Source organism: Vicia villosa, linkage group LG2 (genome assembly GCF_029867415.1).
Source record: "Vicia villosa cultivar HV-30 ecotype Madison, WI linkage group LG2, Vvil1.0, whole genome shotgun sequence".
NCBI classification, from domain to species: domain Eukaryota; kingdom Viridiplantae; phylum Streptophyta; class Magnoliopsida; order Fabales; family Fabaceae; genus Vicia; species Vicia villosa.
Window position 1 is genome coordinate 220832101 of NC_081181.1, and position 21805 is coordinate 220853905.

Sequence of the window (21805 nt, forward strand, 5' to 3'; positions counted from 1 at the left end):
ACACTTGCTTGAATCGCCTTTTCTTTCTTTTTCTCTTTTTTTTTCTTTTTTTTCTTTTCTTTTTCATTATTTTTCAACAACACATAACTGGAACGATTTTATTTCTTTTTCTTGCCCCATACTTTCAAAATGTGTTGCTCTTTTCTTATTACCACAAAACTCCTAAGTACCACTTTTTCATTTGTTTTTCAATCAACTCTCCCCAACTTTAGGATTCAAACCATATTAGATACAACAATGCTCCCTACATAGACATAGGCACAAGGCAAAATTGCAACCATTGCGGTTGAAGGTTTCAATGAAAAAAAAAAGATTAGGATTCACATACAACACATGTTCAATAATCACATGAATCCTAATATAAGCTCAAAGGGGTTAACTAAGAATCACTCCTCACAAGGTTAATTGATTTAACTTTTTGGTCAAGTGGTTTTTCTCAAATTCAAACAATGCCTCTATCACTTTCACACTTTTCACAAACAAGAATAATGCATGGTTTAGCATGATAAAAATGAGTTGAAATAAATTTCGGCATCCCGCATTTAGTGCACAATGGAAAGTTTCCTCACTTGGCTAAGTTCTACATTTTGATTCAAAAATGACATGTGACTTAAGGAATTTATGCTAAGCAATTTGCACACACCATCAACTAATCATGTTAAGTCTAGAGAGCGACAAAGTGTACCTTAATTTTCCTTGATACCGATTCTCATCATTGCCACTCGAAGTGTTCACAACATCAACTCTTGTCCGTTCCCATTGATTCCTCAAGCTTCCTTTGTACAAGAACAATCAAACAAAAACAACAATTTGAAAAGTTGGGTAATCATTTTCCGCCCAAACACACAATTAAACCACAATAATAAAATTGCAATTCTTAAAGATGTTCAAATGGTGAAACGAGAGCCACCATAAAGTACACAGTTAAAAATCAAAAGGTGCAACCATAACTAAACAAAACAAAACAGAATTACGACTAAAATAAAATAAAAATAAACTAAAAAAAAAATTTTGCTACAACACCACTTCAATCCTCTTCTTCATCACCACCACCATTTATCCCGATCACATCCTCCATTGTGTCGTCCTCATTTCTGGTACCGCTGCCTCCTGCACCCCCCATGAAAAGTGGCCTGTCCACAGGCCAATTAACGTATGCATCATACTCCGCTTCCAAAGAATGTGGGTGAAGATAGGGTATGAGAGTGTAGTGAGGAAGAGATTGGAAGAGTGATAGGAGAGAAGTAAAAATAAAAAATAAAAAACTAGGTTAAAGTAAATGATAATGTTTTAGAAAGTGGAATTCCTGTACTGCAGTGTTTGCGGGGCAAACATCTGTTCGCGGGGCAAACAGATGATTTTTTTTTTTTGCAAAATTGGCTTACCTGTTTGCGGGGCAAACAGATGAAATTTTCTTTGCAAAATTGGCTTGCTCACTGTTTGTACTCTGTTTGCGGGGCAAACAATGTTTGCGGCGCAATAGCTGATGAAAATTTCTTTTCCAAAAATTGGCTGACCTGTTTGCGGGGAAAACAGGAAAAAATTTCTTTGTAAAATAGGCTTGCTCACTGTTTGTGCTCTGTTTGCGGGGCAAACAATGTTTGCGGGGCAAACAGACTTGAATTTTTGAAAAATGCCAATTTTTACAATTAACTTCCACCTCCTTACAAAAACAAGTATCTAACACCTACAAAACAGAAAATCCATGAAAATAACAAAATCTACTTACGACGTTGGGTTGCCTCCCAATAAGCGCTTTGTTTAACGTCGTTCGAGCTCGACGGTTCGATGATGCATCACGGCTCGACGGGCGAAATGACACACCACCACGGCTTGCTTATCCATCGTGGTAGACTTTGAGTCTTTGTTCCTTTACAGTCCATCTTTCTTGTGTTTTAGGGTCCTCCACCACAATGGCTCCATAATTTCGCACCTCTTTCACAACAAATGGCCCCGACCACTTTGACTTTAACTTGCTAGGAAACACCTTGAGTCTTGAATTGCACACAAGCACCATTTGTCCAACTTTAAAGTTTTTGTGATGAGTCTTTCCCTCATGATTTGCCTTGTCCTTTTCCTTGTGAAATTGATTCTCCACCTCAATGATTTCTCCTTTTTCATCATCGATTCGGAAGTTGTCATGCTCATCCTTAGGAGGCTTCATAGACTCAAAAAGAGTAAAAATTACCTCTTTATCTTGCACCCTTACTTTCATAATCCCATCATCGACATCAATCATCATTCGGGTGGTCTTCATGAATGGTCTTCCAAGTATTAATGGCACATCACGATCCTCCTCCATGTCGACTACCACAAAATCAACCGGGAACAAAAATTTGTCCACCTTTACCAGCATGTCTTGTACAACTCCATATGGTGAAATGATAGACTTATCGGCTAGTTGCAAAGTTATCCTGGTGTGTTTCATCTCAATGTTCCCCAATCTCTTGACAACGGATAAAGGTATTAAATTGATGCTAGACCCCAAATCAACCAAACCATTACTAATGTAGTTACCTCTAATGGTGATCGGTAAAATGACTCGTCCCGGATCGGCTTCCTTTCTTGGGGGAGTTTTTTGAATAATTGCACTACAATGAGCATCAAGCACAATTGTCTCTTCATTCGTGTACTTCTTTTTCTTTGTGAGCATCTTCTTCATGAATTTAGCATACTTGGGCATTTGCTCCAATGCTTCGGAAAATGGAATATTTATGTGAAGTTGTTTAAATATATCCATAAATCGAGTGTAGCGCCTTGCGTCTTCCTTCCTTGATTGCACGTGCGGGTAAGGTAGATATTGGAGAGGAATTGTGCTCACGTTCTCATTTCTCTTTTTATTCCTCTTCACCTTTTTGTCATTCTTCTCTCTTTCTTCTTTTTCTTTCCGCTCTTTTTCAGCTAATTCTTCCTCAATTTTCTCCTCACTCTTTTCTCCCTCATTTTCAACTATCACTTCCTCCTCTTCATCTTCAACTATTACTTCCTCCTCATCTTCCACTATAAACTCTTCATTTACACCACTATTCACCTCTTTCCCACTTCTTGTAATAATGGCTTTGCAATGCTCCTTTGGATTGGTTTGGGTGTTGGCGGAAAAATATGCTCCCGGTTGTTGCTCGGACAATTGCTTTGCAAGTTGGCCCACTTGATTTTCTAAATTCTTTATGGCCGCTTCATTGCTCCTTTGGTTAGCCATGGATGCTTGCATGAATTGTGTAAGAGTGTCTTCCAATTTTGAGCTTCCACCTTGAGATTGTTGACCTTGGCCTTGTGGATTTGAACTTTGATAAGGACTTTGATGTTGATAGTGTTGATTGCTGAATCTTGAAGGATGGAATCCTTGGTTGTTTCTTTGGTAAGGATTGTTGTGAGGTGGAGGTTGCCTTTGATAACCTTGATTTTGATTGTTGACATAATTCACTTCTTCACCCTCGGGAGGAGGACAAAACCCGGTAGGATGGTCACCTTGACAAAGTTCACAACTTGCTACGTGAGAAGTCATTTGCATCCCATAAATTTCCTTCATTTGTTGTGGAAGCTTCGACATTTGCTTAGTGAGTAACTCAACTTGTTGAGAGAGAATCTTGTTTTGAGCAAGGATGGCATCATTGGTGTTTAATTCAAGAACACCCGGCTTTCTTTGTGATGGACTCCTATCATGTTGAGTTTGGAGGTCATTGAGTGCCATACGATCAATTATCATTATTGCATCCTCTGCGCTTTTTGACATTAAAGATCCACCCGCGGTAGCATCCAAAAGTGTCTTGTGCACCGGTTGAAGCCCATTGCGGAAGATGTGAATTTGTGTGAGAGCATCAAAATCATGACCCTTGCATTTTCTAAGCATGGATTTGAATCTTTCCCACGCTTCATTAAGAGATTCGTTGCTTCCTTGGTTGAACACCGCGATTGCCGTTTTGGCCTCCATGAATCGGGATTGAGGAAAATATCGTTCTAAAAACTTCTCTTCCAATAGATTCCAATCCGTCATCACATTTGGTAATTGATCAAGATACCATTCTTTAGCTTTCCCAATTAATGAATGTGGAAATAGCCTCTTGAACAATGATTCTTCATTCACCGCATCAACCCCTGTTGAACCCGCAATCTCGTAAAATTTGGTGAGATGTGCGAAAGGATCCTCATGATCCATTCCGGTGAATGGATTTGCATAAACAAGTTGGAGGATTCCGGTCTTCATCTCCGTATTTGCTCCACCTTGAGCATTGCGTGCAAATTGGGCGGTGCGTCTTGGACTATTGGCGGACATTTCGGTTGGAACAACACCCGCCATGTCTCCTTCAAAAGTGTCTACAACTACCTCTTCAATTTGATTGTTAGAAGAAGTAGATGCCTCTTCTCTTTGTCGCTTCTCTTGGGCTAACTTCCTTCTTCTTCGTGTCTTGCTATTGAGCTTTCGGAGTGTTCTTTCAATTTCGGGATCGAAATGAAATTGCTCTTCGGTAGCTTTTTCTCGCATACACAAGGATCTACAAAACTAGTAAACCAAGTGAAACGCAAAAGAATTAAGAATAAAGTAACAAACTTAAAACAATGAACTATTGCAATGCTTGCAATATCAAACGCCAATCCCCGGCAACGGCGCCAATTTGTTGAATAGTATATTCAAGGCAAATATTTTTAAATCGTATCCACAGAGATTGGGTGATATTACCGCCGTTCTATAGTTACTATCGCTTTAAGTTTAAGTTGTAACAAAGATGGTTTAAGTTGAGTTTCTATTTTTCTATTCAAAAGGTAAAACAAGTAATAAAATAAGATTTGTTCAAAGATAAAAGATTGACAAGATTGGTTTTGGTTTCACTATCCCTATCTCCTATGTGACTTTAACAACTAAAGTATACTTCAATAGCAATGCAATGTTCTAGTATCCTCTCAACAATGTTTATGTCTAAACAAAGTTGTGAAAGTTAATATATTAATCTTTAGATGATCTCTCACTCTAACTATCAATACATTAAGCTTGATTGATTGATACAAATAGAAAAGTGGCAAATAAATCTATCTCTAGCATTTATTCACTACTTGATAAAATGTTGTAGAGCAAGACTTGAAATATATTTCTCAATCATAAATCAAATCTAAATATGAAATATAAAACAACAACATTCATCCATTTCAATACTAAGGAAGTTCATACAAAAGTGTTAGAGGAAATACATAGTTAACAAGGATAGCTACTACCTCCAATCTTGTCAAAGTGAGATTTAGCTACTCATCACCATGGTTGACAACAAGAAGAATGAAGAAGAAGCTATGAGCATCAATCTCTCACAAAGGTGCAAGCTTTTCTCTCCAAAACCCTAGTCTCAATGTGTGGTTTACAATAGAATAGAATGTTCTAAATTCCATTTTTTTATCTCCCTAAATAACCCCTAATTCGTACTAACTTTTAATCTTCAAAAGATAAACCCTCTCTCATGACAAGTGGCAACCAAATAAAAGAACAAATTCTGCAGCGCACTGTTTGCGGGGCAAACAATGTTTGCGGGGCAAACAGGGAATCTTTTGCCACATCAGTTTCACTTCAAAACTGGACTTGTTCAGCATCTATCAGTTGGCGGGGCAAAGGATGTTTGCGGGGCAAACAGGCTTCATCAGCACTTCTTTTGCTATTCCAAGTCTTCAAGTAATTCCTCTTTGCTTCCATGAGCTTCACACCTAATTAAAGCACTACAAAACTAACAAACATGTGAAATAACAATTCAAATGAACTAAAACTTAACAAAATTGCAAAATTATTAAATTGTACAATAAAAGTGTGATTATTGAATGAAAAGTGGTTAAAGGGACCAAAAACAATATATGAAAATTAGTACTATTTGGTCCCTAACATCTACCACATTCAAACAAACAAACATTTCAATTTCAATTTCATTCAAAGTCTCCCATTTAGGACTCTGAAAGACATGCTCTGGCACATCCCCAGACTTGTACACTTTCCCTAATTTGGATGAGCATCTTTCTTTCATTTTAGAGGCACGATGGCTGTCATACTTGATCAACCAAGTAGACTCCCCTCTTAATGAAACATCATTTTTTTAGCTTTTCTGTCACTTTTAAATGTTTGTGGTAGAATAGTACAAATACCTCTCTGTAAAGATGATTTCATGTCTCTTTACTGTAAACAGAGATTTAATTCCAAGCTCCAACCTTGAGCTTCAAGCAAGGCACCAAAAACAAGTAATTTCCCTAGTTAGTTCCCCGAACTACATTAAGCTCTGACTTCCACTAGGGATATGTAGGCATGAGGTTCACAAGGAATCTCAGCGAGCTAATAAAATACCAAAAATAGTCAGTCTGTCTATCTGTCTGTCTTTCTTTAATCAATTCAATTCTCTCTCCTAACACAAAGGAGAAACTTTCCCAATTATTAGCAGCAAACACAATCACAATGACACAGAGAAGGTTCCTGTAGAGTACTACAGATATGTAGGGTGTTTAAACACTTCCCTATGTATAACCGACCCCCCGAACTCCAGAATTTCTAGTCTAGGTGAAATCCCCACACTTAGCAAACTCCTAGGGTTTAGTTGAGATCTTTTTTTCCCTTTCCTACTCGTAGGACCAATAAGAAAGTTCGTGTGATATCGTAGGAAGAACTGAAACAAAATTCATCCCACCACGGGCGCATTCTCCTTCCAAATTTCGCGTGAAGGGTTTAGCGTGCCGTCCTCCCAAGTGAAACGGGGAGGTAAAGAAAACGACACCACACTTAGAAATCGAGAATCTCCAATTGCTTTTTGATGAATTACATGAGAATCTTATGGACTTTGAAACCATTCATCTTAGTGCATATTTTACAACTGATGATATTGTTTCCACTGCTAATGTTGTCACAATAAATAAAGGGTATCAATAAAGGATCAACAACAACTGCGGCTCCTCCACTACTCAACGAAATGGAGAAAGCAAAATTGTATGTCAGTTTTGTGACAAGCCATGACATGTTGCGAAGTAATGCTACACAATTAAGGGCTTTCTAAAAAGGAATGACATTATACCGACTGCAAAGTTGGCTCAAAATCAGCGGCCCAACTGGATCATGGATACTGGAGCATCTCATCATATTTCACAAGATCTACAACAATTTAACTTAGCTAATTCATATCCTTGAGCAGATCAGGTCGTTGTCGGTGATGAAACAGGTTTGAAAATTACTCATACTGGTAACTCTATCATTCACACCCTTGTTAAGCCCCTTTATCTCAAACAAGTCCCGTGTGTTCCAAAAATTCAGTCCAATTTATTATCTCTTTCCAAACTATGTCAATCTAATTCTTGTTCTGTTGAATTTTTTCCAAACCATTTTGCGGTCAAACACTTGAATTCAGGTCAAGCACTACTCCAAGGTCAACTTAAACAAGATATCTATCAACTACCCGCGGTTGTCATGTCATCACGTCCACCTCAAGCACTACATACAAGCATCCACTCTGCATCTAGATGGCATCATAAGTTATGTCATCCTTCTTTCAAAATCATAAAATATCTGATTGATAGTCATCATCTACCAATAAAGCTTCCAGCATCTCATGAGTCTAGTTCATGTCATTGTGCCAAAAGTCACAAACTTCCTTTCTCAAATCACGACATCACAAGTAGCAAACCATTGGAACTTTTGTACTATTATGTTTGCAGATCAACTTCTGTTAGGTCTTTTGATGGTTACTTGTACTTTATAATCATTGTAGATCATTTTCCAAATATGTTTGGTTGAATCCAATGAATCATAAGTCATATATATCTAACATCTTTGTTCAATTTAAGTCCATTGTTGAAAAAAGTTTAACTTGCCTATTGTCTCAATTTTCTCTAATAATCGTGGAGAATTTCTAAAATTAAGATCTTTTATTGCTAACAATGGTATCTCTCATTTAACCACACCACACACACACACACCTGAGGTAAATGGTACAGCTGAAAGGAGACACAAACATGTTGTTGAGACAAGTCGTTCTCTCTTGAATCATGCTAACCTACCACCTCAATTATGATCTTTTGCATTTACTACTTCAGTTTATCTCATCAACAGAATGCCAAAACCAATCATTGAGATAAAATCTCCTTTTGAAGTCTTGTTTCACATGAAATCAGACTATAGCAAACTTCACTCATTTGGATGCTTGTGTTATCCATGGTTAAAACCATACATGAAAAATAAACTCCAACCCAGGTCTAAACCTTGTATATTCCTAGAATACTTTATGTCTTAACATGCCTACTTCTGCCTAGAACAATTGTCAAATAGGGTTTATCTCTCTAGACATGTTAACTTTATGGAAAATTCATTTCCTTATCAATCAATAGTAACACCATCACCTGTTTAAAAAATTCCCACATATGATTCTACCATTCATAGTATTATAAATGTTCCACATGCACCTCCAAATTCTGTTCCAGTAACATCTATACAAGACCAAGCTGGTTCAAGTCGCTCCGTTGTACCTGTGCCAAGTCAAACTCCCATATACTACCAGCTTCTTGAGTCATCGGTGTTGTCATTCGAAAATGTTATGAGTCATGTCCCCACACCTACACCATCTATGCTTGAGACACAATCACCCGAGCAGTTCTCTCCTCCTGAGTGAACTTCAACGTCTATACCGGTCAATGAGCTTCCACGATCAGAATCTAAGTTATGAACATCTTCTATCGTCAACAATAGATCTGATGCACCTACAAAGTCTCACCTTAATATCTTTAAACCAAAGATTATATTTGTTGCCACCAAACATGATTTACAAGAAAATGTTAAACTGTCCACCACCATTCAAGCTCTTCAACTCTCACACTGTAGAGATGTGTGCTCGGTAAAATTTAATTCACTATGTTAGAACAAGATTTGTTCTTATCAATTATCTTAGTTTTGATGATAACAATAATATGAATTTTGCTTAAGATAATATGGTACTCTAATCCAATGCAATTTCCTTTTCAGGAAATATATAAAGAGTACGCATAATTCAGCGCTCAGAAGTTGTGTCTCAAATGGTTCAGCATGCAACATCAGAACATGGTCTGGCAAGACATCAGAAGATGGTCGAAGCAGAATCAGAACATGGGTCTATGGAAGCATCAGAAGAACATGAGATCAGAAGCACTGAAGATCAGAAGATGGTATCACGCAACAGAAGCACTTCAAGATCAGAAGATGCTATGCACCAAGCTGTTTTGACTCTGATGATATTCAAACATCGTATTCACAAACATCAGATCAGAAGGAAGTACACGTGGCAGACTACGCTGACTGACAAAAGGAACGTTAAAGCTACTAAAGGCTACGTCAGTAGACACAGCGTGAACAAGGCTCGAGGTAGTTGACAAAAGCGTATAACATTAAATGCGATGCTGTACGGAACACGCAAAGCATTAAATGCACTCAACGGTCATCTTCTCAACGCCTATAAATATGAAGTTCTGATGAGAAGCAAGGTTAACGATCCTGAAAAAAGACAATTCAAATTAACTTGCTGAAACGCTGTTCAAATCAAAACTCAGAATCTTCATCTTCATCAAAGCTCACTACATTGCTGTTGTAATATATTAGTGAGATTAAGCTTAAACGTTAAGAGAAATATCACAGTTGTGATTATCGCTTTTAAGAAGCATTTGTAATACTCTTAGAATTACATTAAGTTGTAAGGAACTAGAGTGATCGTGTGATCAGTATACTCTAGGAAGTCTTAGCAGTTGGCTGAGCAGTTTGTAACTAGAGTGATCAGGTTGATCAGAATACTCTAGGGAAGTCTTAGGAGTGAACTAAGCCTAGAGTGATCGTGTTGATCAGTAGACTCTAGAAAAGTCTTAGAGGGTATCTAAGCAGTTGTTCCTGGAGTGATCAGTGTGTGATCAGAAGACTCTGGAAGACTTAGTTGCGGACTAAGTGGAGAACCATTGTAATCCGTGCGATTAGTGGATTAAATCCTCAGTTGAGGTAAATCATCTCTGCGGGGGTGGACTGGAGTAGCTTCGTTAACAGCGAACCAGGATAAAAATAATTGTGCAATTTATTTTTATCGTCCAAGATTTAAAGTTACACTTATTCAATCCCCCCCTTTCTAAGTGTTTTTCTATCCTTCAATTGGCATCAGAGCGCCGGTTCTAAGGTGCAAGCACTTAACCGTGTTTAGAAAAGATTCAGGAAGAGAAAAACGCTTCTTTTAAAAGATGGTTGATGAAAGTGAAAAGTCTACACCTACACCTGCATCTACATCTGGCTCTGCTGAGCAATACAACGGTAACAATGGTTATACTAGACCGCCGGTATTTGATGGTGAAAACTTTGAATACTGGAAAGATAAACTGGAAAGTTACTTTCTGGGTCTAGATGGTGATCTATGGGATCTTCTAATGGATGGTTACAAACATCCAGTAAATGCCAGTGGCGTGAAGCTGTCAAGGCAAGAAATGAATGATGATCAAAAGAAGCTTTTCAGAAATCATCATAAATGCAGAACTGTTTTGCTGAATGCTATCTCTCATGCTGAGTATGAGAAGATATCTAACAGGGAAACGGCCTATGATATATATGAGTCCTTGAAAATGACTCATGAAGGAAATGCTCAAGTCAAGGAGACAAAAGCTCTTGCCTTAATCCAGAAGTATGAAGCCTTCAAGATGGAGGATGATGAAGACATTGAAAAGATGTTTTCGAGATTTCAAACTCTGACAGCTGGATTGAGAGTTCTTGACAAAGGATACACCAAGGCTGATCATGTGAAGAAGATCATCAGAAGCTTACCCAGAAGATGGGGTCCTATGGTGACTGCATTCAAGATTGCAAAGAATCTGAATGAAGTTTCTCTGGAAGAGCTTATCAGCGCCTTGAGAAGTCATGAAATAGAGCTGGACGCAAATGAGCCTCAAAAGAAAGGTAAGTCTATTGCATTAAAGTCTAATATCAAGAAATGCACTAACGCTTTTCAGGCTAGAGAAGAAGATCCTGAAGAATCAGAATCTGAAGAAGAAGATGAACTGTCCCTGATCTCCAGAAGGCTAAATCAACTCTGGAAGACCAAGCAAAGGAAGTTCAGAGGCTTCAGAAGTTCAAGGAAATTTGAACGTGGAGAATCTTCTGATGAAAGAAGATTTGACAAGAAGAAGGTCATGTGCTATGAATGCAATGAGCCTGGACACTACAAGAATGAATGTCCAAATCTTCAGAAGGAAAGTCCCAAGAAGAAGTTTCATAAGAAGAAAGGTCTTATGGCAACCTGGGATGAGTCAGAAGATGATTCAGAAGATGAGCAGGCCAATTGTGCGCTGATGGCGACAGAAGATGACGGATCAGAATCTACATCAGAATCAGATTCTGAAGAGGTATTTTCTGAACTTACTAGAGATGAGTTAGTTTCCGGTCTAACTGAACTTCTGGAACTCAAGTCTCAGATTAGTCTCAAATACAAAAAGCTGAAAAAGCAATTTGAATTTGAAACAAAGAAGCTTGAATTGGAAAATTCTGAATTGAAAGATAAACTTTTAAAATTATCCAATAATGTTGGATCTCCTTCTGATTCAGAAAAATTCACTCCCAGTCTAAACCATATTCTGAAAGAATATGATTTAAGTTTCAGGAAGTTCTTATCTAGAAGTATTGGCAGAAGTCAGCTAGCTTCTATGATATATGCTGTGTCTGGAAACAAAAGAGTTGGCATTGGTTATGAGGGTGAAACCCCATACAAACTTGAACCTGTTGATGAAATGAAACTCACATACAAGCCATTGTATGATCAGTTCAAGTATGGCCACTCTCATGATATTAGGCACACTTCACATGCACAAAGTTTTCACATAACACACACCAAGAAGCATGTGACACAACCTAGGAAATATCATGAAACTCATATTAAAAATTATCATGCTGTTCCTCCTATTGCTTATAATGTCAAACCCAAGTTCAATCAGAACTTGAGAAAATCTAACAAGAAAGGACCCAAGAAAATGTGGGTACCAAAGAAAAAGATTATTTCTTTTGCAGATTCTCTTGATAACAAAGAAGACAACATTCAACATGACATGACACCTGGATTCAAGTTGGTCTCAACACTTGAAGGGAAGAAAGATTGTCTTTCAAGTTCTGGTTCTTAAATCTGTTGAAGAAACTATGTTTGTAGAAATTCAGAAAAGAAAGTTTATTAGTCTTGGAACCATCTGTTTTGTTTGTCTCTAAAGCATTGATGTTTCATTCTTGATTATTCTGAATGCTCTAAATGCTACAGAATATACAACATTGAAACATTGATTGTGGACAAATCAATAAACATCTGTTTTGATGATAAACTTGTTTCTGATGAAACAAAGAGCTTAAGAATTTCTGCAGATACAGTTTTGTCTTATCAGAAGCTGCAGAACAAAGAAGTAAACCTCCAGAAGCTGTGTACATTAGAAGTAATGGATCAGAAGATCATTCAGACTTATATCAGCACACTTCAGAAGGAGTATTTCCAGAAGAGAAATTAGATCAATTCAGAAGCAGTAATCAGAATTTGAAGGCGTAAAATCTCTCTGATATTTACAGCTGTCATCTATTATCTGATGATGAACACGTGTCTGTACGGTTTGTACAAAGCGTGCAGTTGAAAAGACGCCGACCTAGGTAACTGTATTAAATCATTTCATTTACTGTGTTCTCTCTCCTAATGTCATTTCTCATTAAATGCATAATGATTTCTTTTTAAATCTTTTAAATAACCCGCTTCATCTTCATTCCCACTTTTTCTCTCTTTCTCTCTCTTTTGTGCATTCATCTCGTTGCATCTCTCTTCAAACCCTAGTTCTTGATTTGATCACAAAGCATTATCATAATGAATCCATCTTCTCGTTCATCAATCTCTAAAGATAGTATCACTTCCACACAGAACCGTTTAAGCAAAAATGATGCTCCGTTGAAAACATGCTTAATACCCACGAAAGAACTGGAAGTTCTATGTGAATCGGCTGTGGACGTCAACAACCTTAAAGCAAATGGCTTTCAGTGTGATGCAAGAATCTTTGAGCAAGGATGGTCTAAATATCTTGATAGATTGGTTGGTCCAATTTATCCTGAACTTGTAAAGGAGTTTTGGGTACATGCAACAGTTACCCCAACTGCCATCATTTCGTTCGTGCTAGGGCATGAAGTGACTATCACTGAGAAACTCATCAGAAAGCTGTACAATCTTGATGATGAAGAAGGTTGGTCTGAGTTTCAACCACATACAATTGACTGGGCTCTAGTTGAAAAACAAATCTCTACAGCTGTTGGAGTTGATTCTCACTTCACAGGCAACTTAAGGCCTTTTTATAAAGTATGGGCTGAGATTATTCTGGGTTCTCTTCACCATAGAAAAAAGATGCGCTGCTCCTCCTACATCAGTCCGACTCACAAGTATACTCTTTTCTGCATTGGCAAAAAGATAGAGATCAACATCTCCCATATTCTATTTGAGAATCTGAAAACCTCTATCTTTGAGTCAAGAGAAGATGAAAGGGCGAAGTACCCTCATATTCCAAGAACAACCATTCCTTTCGGAAGGATGATTTCAGACATTCTGATTGAAAGCAAAGTGGTGGACTCCATCAGAAATCGTAATGCCTCGCATTTTCTTGGAGTAACTCAAGGTCCCATCTTCAATGGTGTTGATCTGTTCGGACTGGAAGTCATTAAGAATGTACCTGTTATGTGCACGAGCTTTCCTGACATTCTGTCTAGAAGAATTGCTGTTAAAGGGTTCATCTCTCTGTTTCATAAAGAACTTGATCAAGTTGTCAAGTTTTACTTGGAAGATTGCGTGAGGAAGCAATCAGATGTTGATCCTGCTTGGATCCGTGGCAGAGTACTTCCGTCTAAAGAGGATATTCTGAAGAAGGATAAGAAGGAACGACAGGCGAGGTTAAAAAGAAAGGCTGAAGAAGATGAGGCTGAAAGAGCCAAGAAGTTAAGGGTCACCTATGATCCTGACAAGGTGGGATCTTCTGAATACAGAAATAAGAGGATCAGAGACTCCCTACACAGAACCAGATCTTCAAGGCAGGTTTATACTCCACCTCCTTCTGTCCCTAAACCTTCTCCCCAATCACCTCCTTCTGGACCAAAAGTAAACTTCACTTTACAAAATCCTTCTCCATCATCCTTCTCTTCTCCCATTCTAAACCCCACACCGTTGAGCATTCTTCCACCAACTCCTTTTGATAATTTCCCCTCACCAATTCCCTTTACAAATACTCCACCCTCTCCTCAATCCATCCCATCTGACACTCCAACCTCATCAATCATTCTCTCAGATATCCCCTCCTCCTCAACCACAGCACCTCCACCTTCTATATCTCATCCATTACCTACCAGAAAATCCCAACCCTACTGTCTTCTCTATCCTGACTACAAATTCACCTTCAATCCGCCTGAACCTGAACCTTCTACATACCTGGAACTCTTCAGACATGAGGTGATTAGCAGTCTAGACCTTCTGAAGGATGCATTCCTAAATGGTCTGGATGATGTATCTACAAGAAATCTCTGGAGAAGATTTCGCAAGGATTTTCAAGTAGAAGCAATGGGAGTTCAGAAAAGACTAGTGGCTGCTGCCCCTGGTTACCCTGGTTACCTTCTGGAGGAAGATAATGGTATATACTACCATCCTCTCAGAAATTGTGTTGCTGCTGAGGAGAAGCCCTTTGTGGATGAGATGGAACAGTTAAGACTGGCTGCTGCAATGGAAGCAAACCCATGCAGGGATATGGTTATCTGGATTCCTGAGTATCCTGTTCTGCTTGGAGACTTCAAGACCTTATTTGACTTTCTGAGGGAAAACCCTTCTATGAAAGACCCTAGCTTGGTCATTCCAGAAGTTGTTGACCCACCAGAAGTTGAAGGTCCCTCTGCTCCCAGGAATTTAGCTGCCATTCTTCAGGCACTAGAAAATGGAGACTCTGAAATTCCTGCTGCAGAGTATGGAGATGCTTCTATGCAAGAAGCAGATGCTGAAGATCATGCTGCTGAATCAGACCCTGTTGAGGATATCCCAGCAAATGATACTTCTATGGAAGCTGCAGATCAAGTTGTCATTCCTGTGGATCAAAGCTGTGAAGCTTCTTCTGATGAACCTTCTCGTCTTGCAAGGACTCTAGAAGCGATTCAGAGGAGACAGGATGAGCAAAGCTCACTCAATGACAAGTATGATGCTTTCATTGAAAGTCAAGAAGGACACAACAACGATGTTAAAGAGATGCTGGCCAAGATCTTGTCAAGACTAGGGCCATCTTAGATTGAGTCTGTGTTGTTTCTTTCTTTTCTTTGCATCTGTTTTGTTTCTGTGCATCTGATTTTTTCATCCTGTACTTTTGTACCCTTTGGTTGAACCTTAATGAAATCATCTTCTTCCTCCATGTGTTCTGTTTTATTCATCTGAATCTTTTCTATTTTTTGATGATATGACAAAAAGGGGGAGAAATACTGTGATAAATGATTTGATTTAATCAGTGCATTAACTAACAAGAACTGCAAGTTCTATATGGTTTAAGTGTTTTGCAGGTACAGAGAAGTGAAGAAAATCTTCAAAGCAAACACTAGAAGCAAAACCATAAGAAGCGTTATTCTGTAAAAGGAATAAGCTCTTGGATACTGAAGCAAGCTGAGTGCTGTCAAGCTTCAGAGATCAGAAGCAAGAAAGAAGAATGAATCAGAAGCACTGATAATAGAATTTGAATATCATTGTCTATCCTGTTCTGACAAAATTCTATTTGCTCTGATACATATAATGTTATGGCTCTGATACATTATTTGCTCTGATACATTATTTCAGCCTATATGGCTCTGATACATATAATGTGTTCAAAACATACCTTTTATGTTCTAACTCGTTCATGCTGACTTTTGTCGTTTAGTTTTTGTTCTGTAACATTTCAGGATGTAGAGATGCTCTGATGATGCTCTGGTACATTCAACAATGTTCTGATACAAATCTAGCATGAAGTGATGTTGGTAGACATTCAAAGTTCTGAAGCTATCCGAGGGAAGCAGAAATCAGAAGATGTGAATGTTCTAAAAGATCCAGAAATTCAAGTTCTGAAGCTGTCCTGAATGGAAGCAGAAGTCAGAAGCTGTGAATGTTCTGAAGATCAAAGAAATTCAAGTTCTGAAGCTGTCCTGAATGGAAGCAGAAGTCAGAAGCTGTGAATGTTCTGAAGATCTAAAGAAATTCAAGTTCTGAAGCTGTCCAATGGAAGCAGAAGTCAGAAGCTATGAATTCTCTGAAGACAGAAGCTTATATGATCGTCTCTACCGAAATAATCAGGGAAGTCTTTTATCAAAGTTCTTCGAGTATTTATTTCAGGGGGAGATTATTTATCTCAGGGGGAGATTGTTAATCTCAGGGGGAGACATATTCATATGCTTATGCTATAACTGTGTAATTTGTCTTTTGCCGTCTACTCTTTCTGATCGCAAATTCATATCATTTATATATGTTTTTGTCATCATCAAAAAGGGGGAGATTGTTAGAACAAGATTTGTTCTTATCAATTATCTTAGTTTTGATGATAACAATAATATGAATTTTGCTTAAGATAATATGGTACTCTAATCCAATGCAATTTCCTTTTCAGGAAATATATAAAGAGTACGCATAATTCAGCGCTCAGAAGTTGTGTCTCAAATGGTTCAGCATGCAACATCAGAACATGGTCTGGCAAGACATCAGAAGATTGTCGAAGCAGAATCAGAACATGGGTCTATGGAAGCATCAGAAGAACATGAGATCAGAAGCACTGAAGATCAGAAGATGGTATCACGCAACAGAAGCACTTCAAGATCAGAAGATGCTATGCACCAAGCTGTTTGACTCTGATGATATTCAAATGTCGTATTCACAAACATCAGATCAGAAGGAAGTACACGTGGCAGACTACGCTGACTGACAAAAGGAACGTTAAAGCTACTAAAGGCTACGTCAGTAGACACAGCGTGAACAAGGCTCGAGGTAGTTGACAAAAGCGTATAACATTAAATGCGATGCTGTACGGAACACGCAAAGCATTAAATGCACTCAACGGTCATCTTCTCAACGCCTATAAATATGAAGTTCTGATGAGAAGCAAGGTTAACGATCCTGAAAAAAGACAATTCAAATTAACTTGCTGAAACGCTGTTCAAATCAAAACTCAGAATCTTCATCTTCATCAAAGCTCACTACATTGCTGTTGTAATATATTAGTGAGATTAAGCTTAAACGTTAAGAGAAATATCACAGTTGTGATTATCGCTTTTAAGAAGCATTTGTAATACTCTTAGAATTACATTAAGTTGTAAGGAACTAGAGTGATCGTGTGATCAGTATACTCTAGGAAGTCTTAGCAGTTGGCTGAGCAGTTTGTAACTAGAGTGATCAGGTTGATCAGAATACTCTAGGGAAGTCTTAGGAGTGAACTAAGCCTAGAGTGATCGTGTTGATCAGTAGACTCTAGAAAAGTCTTAGAGGGTATCTAAGCAGTTGTTCCTGGAGTGATCAGTGTGTGATCAGAAGACTCTGGAAGACTTAGTTGCGGACTACGTGGAGAACCATTGTAATCCGTGCGATTAGTGGATTAAATCCTCAGTTGAGGTAAATCATCTCTGCGGGGGTGGACTGGAGTAGCTTCGTTAACAGCGAACCAGGATAAAAATAATTGTGCAATTTATTTTTATCGTCCAAGATTTAAAGTTACACTTATTCAATCCCCCCCTTTCTAAGTGTTTTTCTATCCTTCACACTAATGAATAATGGCACTTGGACCTTAGTTCCACGAGACACACATACCAATTTAGTCAACTGCAAGTGGTTCTTCAGAATTAAAAGACATCCTGATGGAAGTGTGGCACGATATAAGGCCAGGTCAATTGCAAAGGGATTCACTCAAACACCGGGTCTCGATTTCAAGAAAATGTTTGCCCCCGTTGTAAAACCTCAAACAATTAAAGTAGCCATAATGATTGCACTCAGACAAGGGTGGAGTATACATCAAATGGATGTCGATAACACGTTTTTGCAAGGAAAATTATCTAAAAATGTATATATGCAACAACCCCTTGGATTTATCCATTCAGAATTTCCAAATCATGTGTGCAAATCAACTTTGTGATTTCTGTTGACTTCTCTACAAGCCTCAGTGATCAACCACTGTTCATCTACAACAAAGATGGTGTTTGTGCTTTCTTATTTATCTATGTTGATGATCTACTGCTGACAGGTAACAACACTTCCTTCTTAAATCAGTTCATGACAGAGCTTTCAAAAAAAAATTCTCTCAAATAACTTGGGTTTCCATATTATTTTCTTGGCATATAACTCATTTCATTCAAAACTGGTTTGTTTCTGTCACAACATGGTTACATCAGAGAACTATTGCATAAGTTTAATATGTCAGGAGATAAATCTACAACAACTCCATTGTGTATGACTACTCCCCTCAAGTTATAGGATGGCTCAGCTCCCGCTGATTCAAAACTGTTTCGTAGCATAATCAGAGCTCTTCAATACATCACCTTAACCAGGCCATATCTATCGTTTTCCGTAAACAAATTGTCACAATTCATGCACCAACCAACTCAATTGAGTTTTCAGCAACTTAAAAGGGTATTAAGGTATCTCAAGTTCCCTATAAACCATGGCTTGAAACTTGCACAACCAGTTCATTTGAAATTATAAGCATATACCGATGCGGATTGGGGTGGTAATCATGATGACAAAACATCAACTTCAGCCTACATAATTTATTTCGGTGGTAATCCTGTCTCTGGGTTATCAAAATGCCAAAGAACAGTCGCGAGATCATCGACAGAAGCAGAATACAGTTCGGCTGCCAACTTTACAATAGAAATTATGTGGCCTCAAATCTTTTAGGTGAACTTGGAAAACTTACAGGCTCTCGTATCTCTACAAAGGACCAACTCTCAGATATTCTCACAAAACCCTTACATCGTAGTAGGTTCACACATCTTAAAGACAAAATTGGTGTCCTTGACTGTGACCCAATTTTGAGGGGGCATAATAGATGGATATAACTAGTTGCTACAACTAGGGATGACAACGGGTCGGATCGAGTGCTGGTTTCACACAACCCAAACCCGCACCCGAAATCGGCACCCGAACCTGAACCCAAACCCAAATACTGTTGAGTGGCAAAACAACACCTACGCCCACACCCGCTGGGTTTCGGGTTTTTTCACCCAAACCCGAACCCGTAATAAAATACACAAAATACATTTTTCCTACAATTTTCCTACAACTTTCCACAATATATATATATTTATATAAATATATATATATATATATATATATATATATATATATAAATATATATATATAAATATATATATATATATAAATATATATATAAATATATATATATATATATATATATATATATATATAGGGAGCATATCAAGTGAGAACATTTTTAAATGAGAGATGAGAGGAAGAAATATCAACCATTGGATTCATCAAAAGAGAGAAATTAATAGCCTCATTAATGTATTACCATTCTCTCTTTTGATGAATCCAATGATTGATATTTCTTCCTCTCATCTCTCATTTAAAAATGCTCTCACTTGATATGCTCCATATATATATATATATATATATATATATATATATATATAAGCGGGTGTGATTTCGGGTTTCGGGTGCGGGTTTCACACTACCCAAACCCGAACCCGAACCCGAAATATCGGGTGGCACCCGAACTCAAACCCAGTCAACTCGGGTTCGGGTGCGGGTGGGCCCCGCGGGTTTGGGTCTACTTTCCATCTCTAACTACAACTTAGGTGTGTTTACTTGCCGTATAATATTTCTTAGAAGTAGTAGTTAGTTTCCTATCTAATAGGAACTGATAGTGTTATACATCCCTAGTCTCAAGGAACGGCTCCCTTAATATTTGGAGTTTTGTTTCACTCTTGTATCGATAAATAGCCATCACTTTGGCAATTACAATTATCAAACGATCATCCCTTTTAATTATATATCTTTTCCAACTATTGTTAAATGCCATTTTCGTAGTTGTGTTAGATCCTATTTTTTTTTTTTGGACTGCTCTTATTCAACTCTATAAGATAAATTGCTCCTTTTACATGGGATATATGTGCTTCTATCATTTTTATCTTTTTGATTATAATAAAGGAGGATAATCACTGCAAATTTGAAAATCAATTAAAAAACAATAAAATATATTAGAAACCTTAAAATATTTAATAATTTAATATAACAAGTTGAAAAAGCAAACAAATATTTATCAAAAAAAATGTATATTAATAAAATATTTTTTTGTTTCATCTATCAGCTATAATTCCTATTTAACATTTAAAATCAAACTTAAAAAATATAATTACAACTAAATACATATAAATATTGTTTAAAATTTCAAGTTTACGGGATTTACTTATCAATTTCATCATTAGTTAGAGAGTTGTAATAAAAAATACTGAAAGTTAAAGAGTAAAAACCTTCAATCAATTTCACAATTTAGATAACAAATAATTAAAAAAAATATAAAAGCTTTATGAAATACATAAAGGTTTAGAAAACATATCATGTTAGGTTTTTTTGTTTTTTAATGATGAAAAGAAAAAATAAAGTTATTTAACAATTATATATATTTATAAATTTTACAATTATTTAACAATTATGTATATTTATTATTAAATTAACATTTATAAAATTTAACAATTATTTATAAATTACCATTATAAAAAATTTAACAATTATTTATAAATTACCATTTATACATTTTGTAATTAATGGAATCGTAACCCATTACTCTATCAAAGTTTTTTTCTCAATATTGCATCCTTGAATCATGTCATCATCAGAAATAAGGTTAGAGAAGAAAAGTAATAAGAGTGAAGATGTCTCATCTTCCTCCATACAATCACTTCCAAGAGACTTACTACGTGACGTGATTATAAACGTAGGCTCTCAGCCTTTCATTGATCACAAAATAAAAGTATGTTGCAAAGACTTTCTCGAAGTTGCACAAGAAAGGTACGTGTTACAAAAAATATCTTTGGACAGTTTACCATTCATTCAGTGGATTCATAACGAAAATGTATTGTTATTTTTTAAACATTGTGTGGAAAGTGAAAATATTAAGAGCTTGTATAGAGAAGGGTTACTTAAGTACTTTAATTATCCGTATGGAAATATTGATGGTCTTGAGAGCTTAAAGATTGCAGCTCAAAAAGGTCATAAGGAAGCGATATATGTGTATGGAATGATTTTATTGTGTTTTGAGGATCACGAATCAAGAAAGATGGGACTTGAATATATGTGTTTTTTGAGAAAGTCGAAGTGTATTATGAGTTCAAGGAGGAATGTATAAAACTTCATGGACTCTTTATGGAAAAATGATGGCATGTTGGTGCGCAATCAAACTCCCATATGCAACTCTAAAAGTATGTGTGATGGTTGGAGAGTGAAAGATGGTCGATGGTCATTATTGGATGATGAAGACGATGATACAAAATTGTGTGAAAATAGTAGATGGGATTATGAATTAGATTTCTTTTATAAATTATTGAATGGTCATTAGTTCTAGTTTCTTGAAATGTTAAAATGTATTACATTTATGAAAAACAGTTATCTAGGTACAATCTTAAATAAAAAATGATAGTACACAAATATAAAAAATTATTTTTCTTTTACTTTTTATTTGTATTATTGTTGAAATATTTTATATTTTTAAGTTTGTTCAAGTAAGCCATTTTCTAATTTTTTTCTTCAAAATAAAATCGACTAATGTGTGATATATATATATATATATATATATATAT

General features: G+C 36.9%; 1 protein-coding gene across 1 annotated transcript; it reads right to left on the minus strand.

Moving 5' to 3' along the window:
- Window positions 1-1837: 1837 nt before the first annotated feature.
- On the minus strand, window positions 1838-4297 carry LOC131651394 (uncharacterized). Its single transcript, XM_058921061.1, has 3 exons — window positions 3832-4297; window positions 2822-3396; window positions 1838-2653 (listed from the first exon to the last, which is right to left on the minus strand). The coding sequence occupies exons 1-3, from the start codon at window positions 4295-4297 to the stop codon at window positions 1838-1840; spliced, it is 1857 nt and encodes a 618-aa protein (XP_058777044.1).
- Between the last annotated feature and the right edge of the window lie 17508 nt (window positions 4298-21805).

Bases quoted from the DNA above. Each gene is read 5' to 3' on its own strand.
- LOC131651394 (XM_058921061.1), bottom strand. From the start codon at position 4,297: ATGGCGGGTGTTGTTCCAACCGAAATGTCCGCCAATAGTCCAAGACGC. The intron at 3,397-3,831 runs GTCATGATTTTG...ATCAAAATCAAG, and splicing joins CATGCTTAGAAAATGCAAGG to GTTATCAAAGGCAACCTCCA. The intron at 2,654-2,821 runs GTGAGCACAATT...TTCATGAAGAAG, and splicing joins ATAAAAAGAGAAATGAGAAC to ATGCTCACAAAGAAAAAGAA.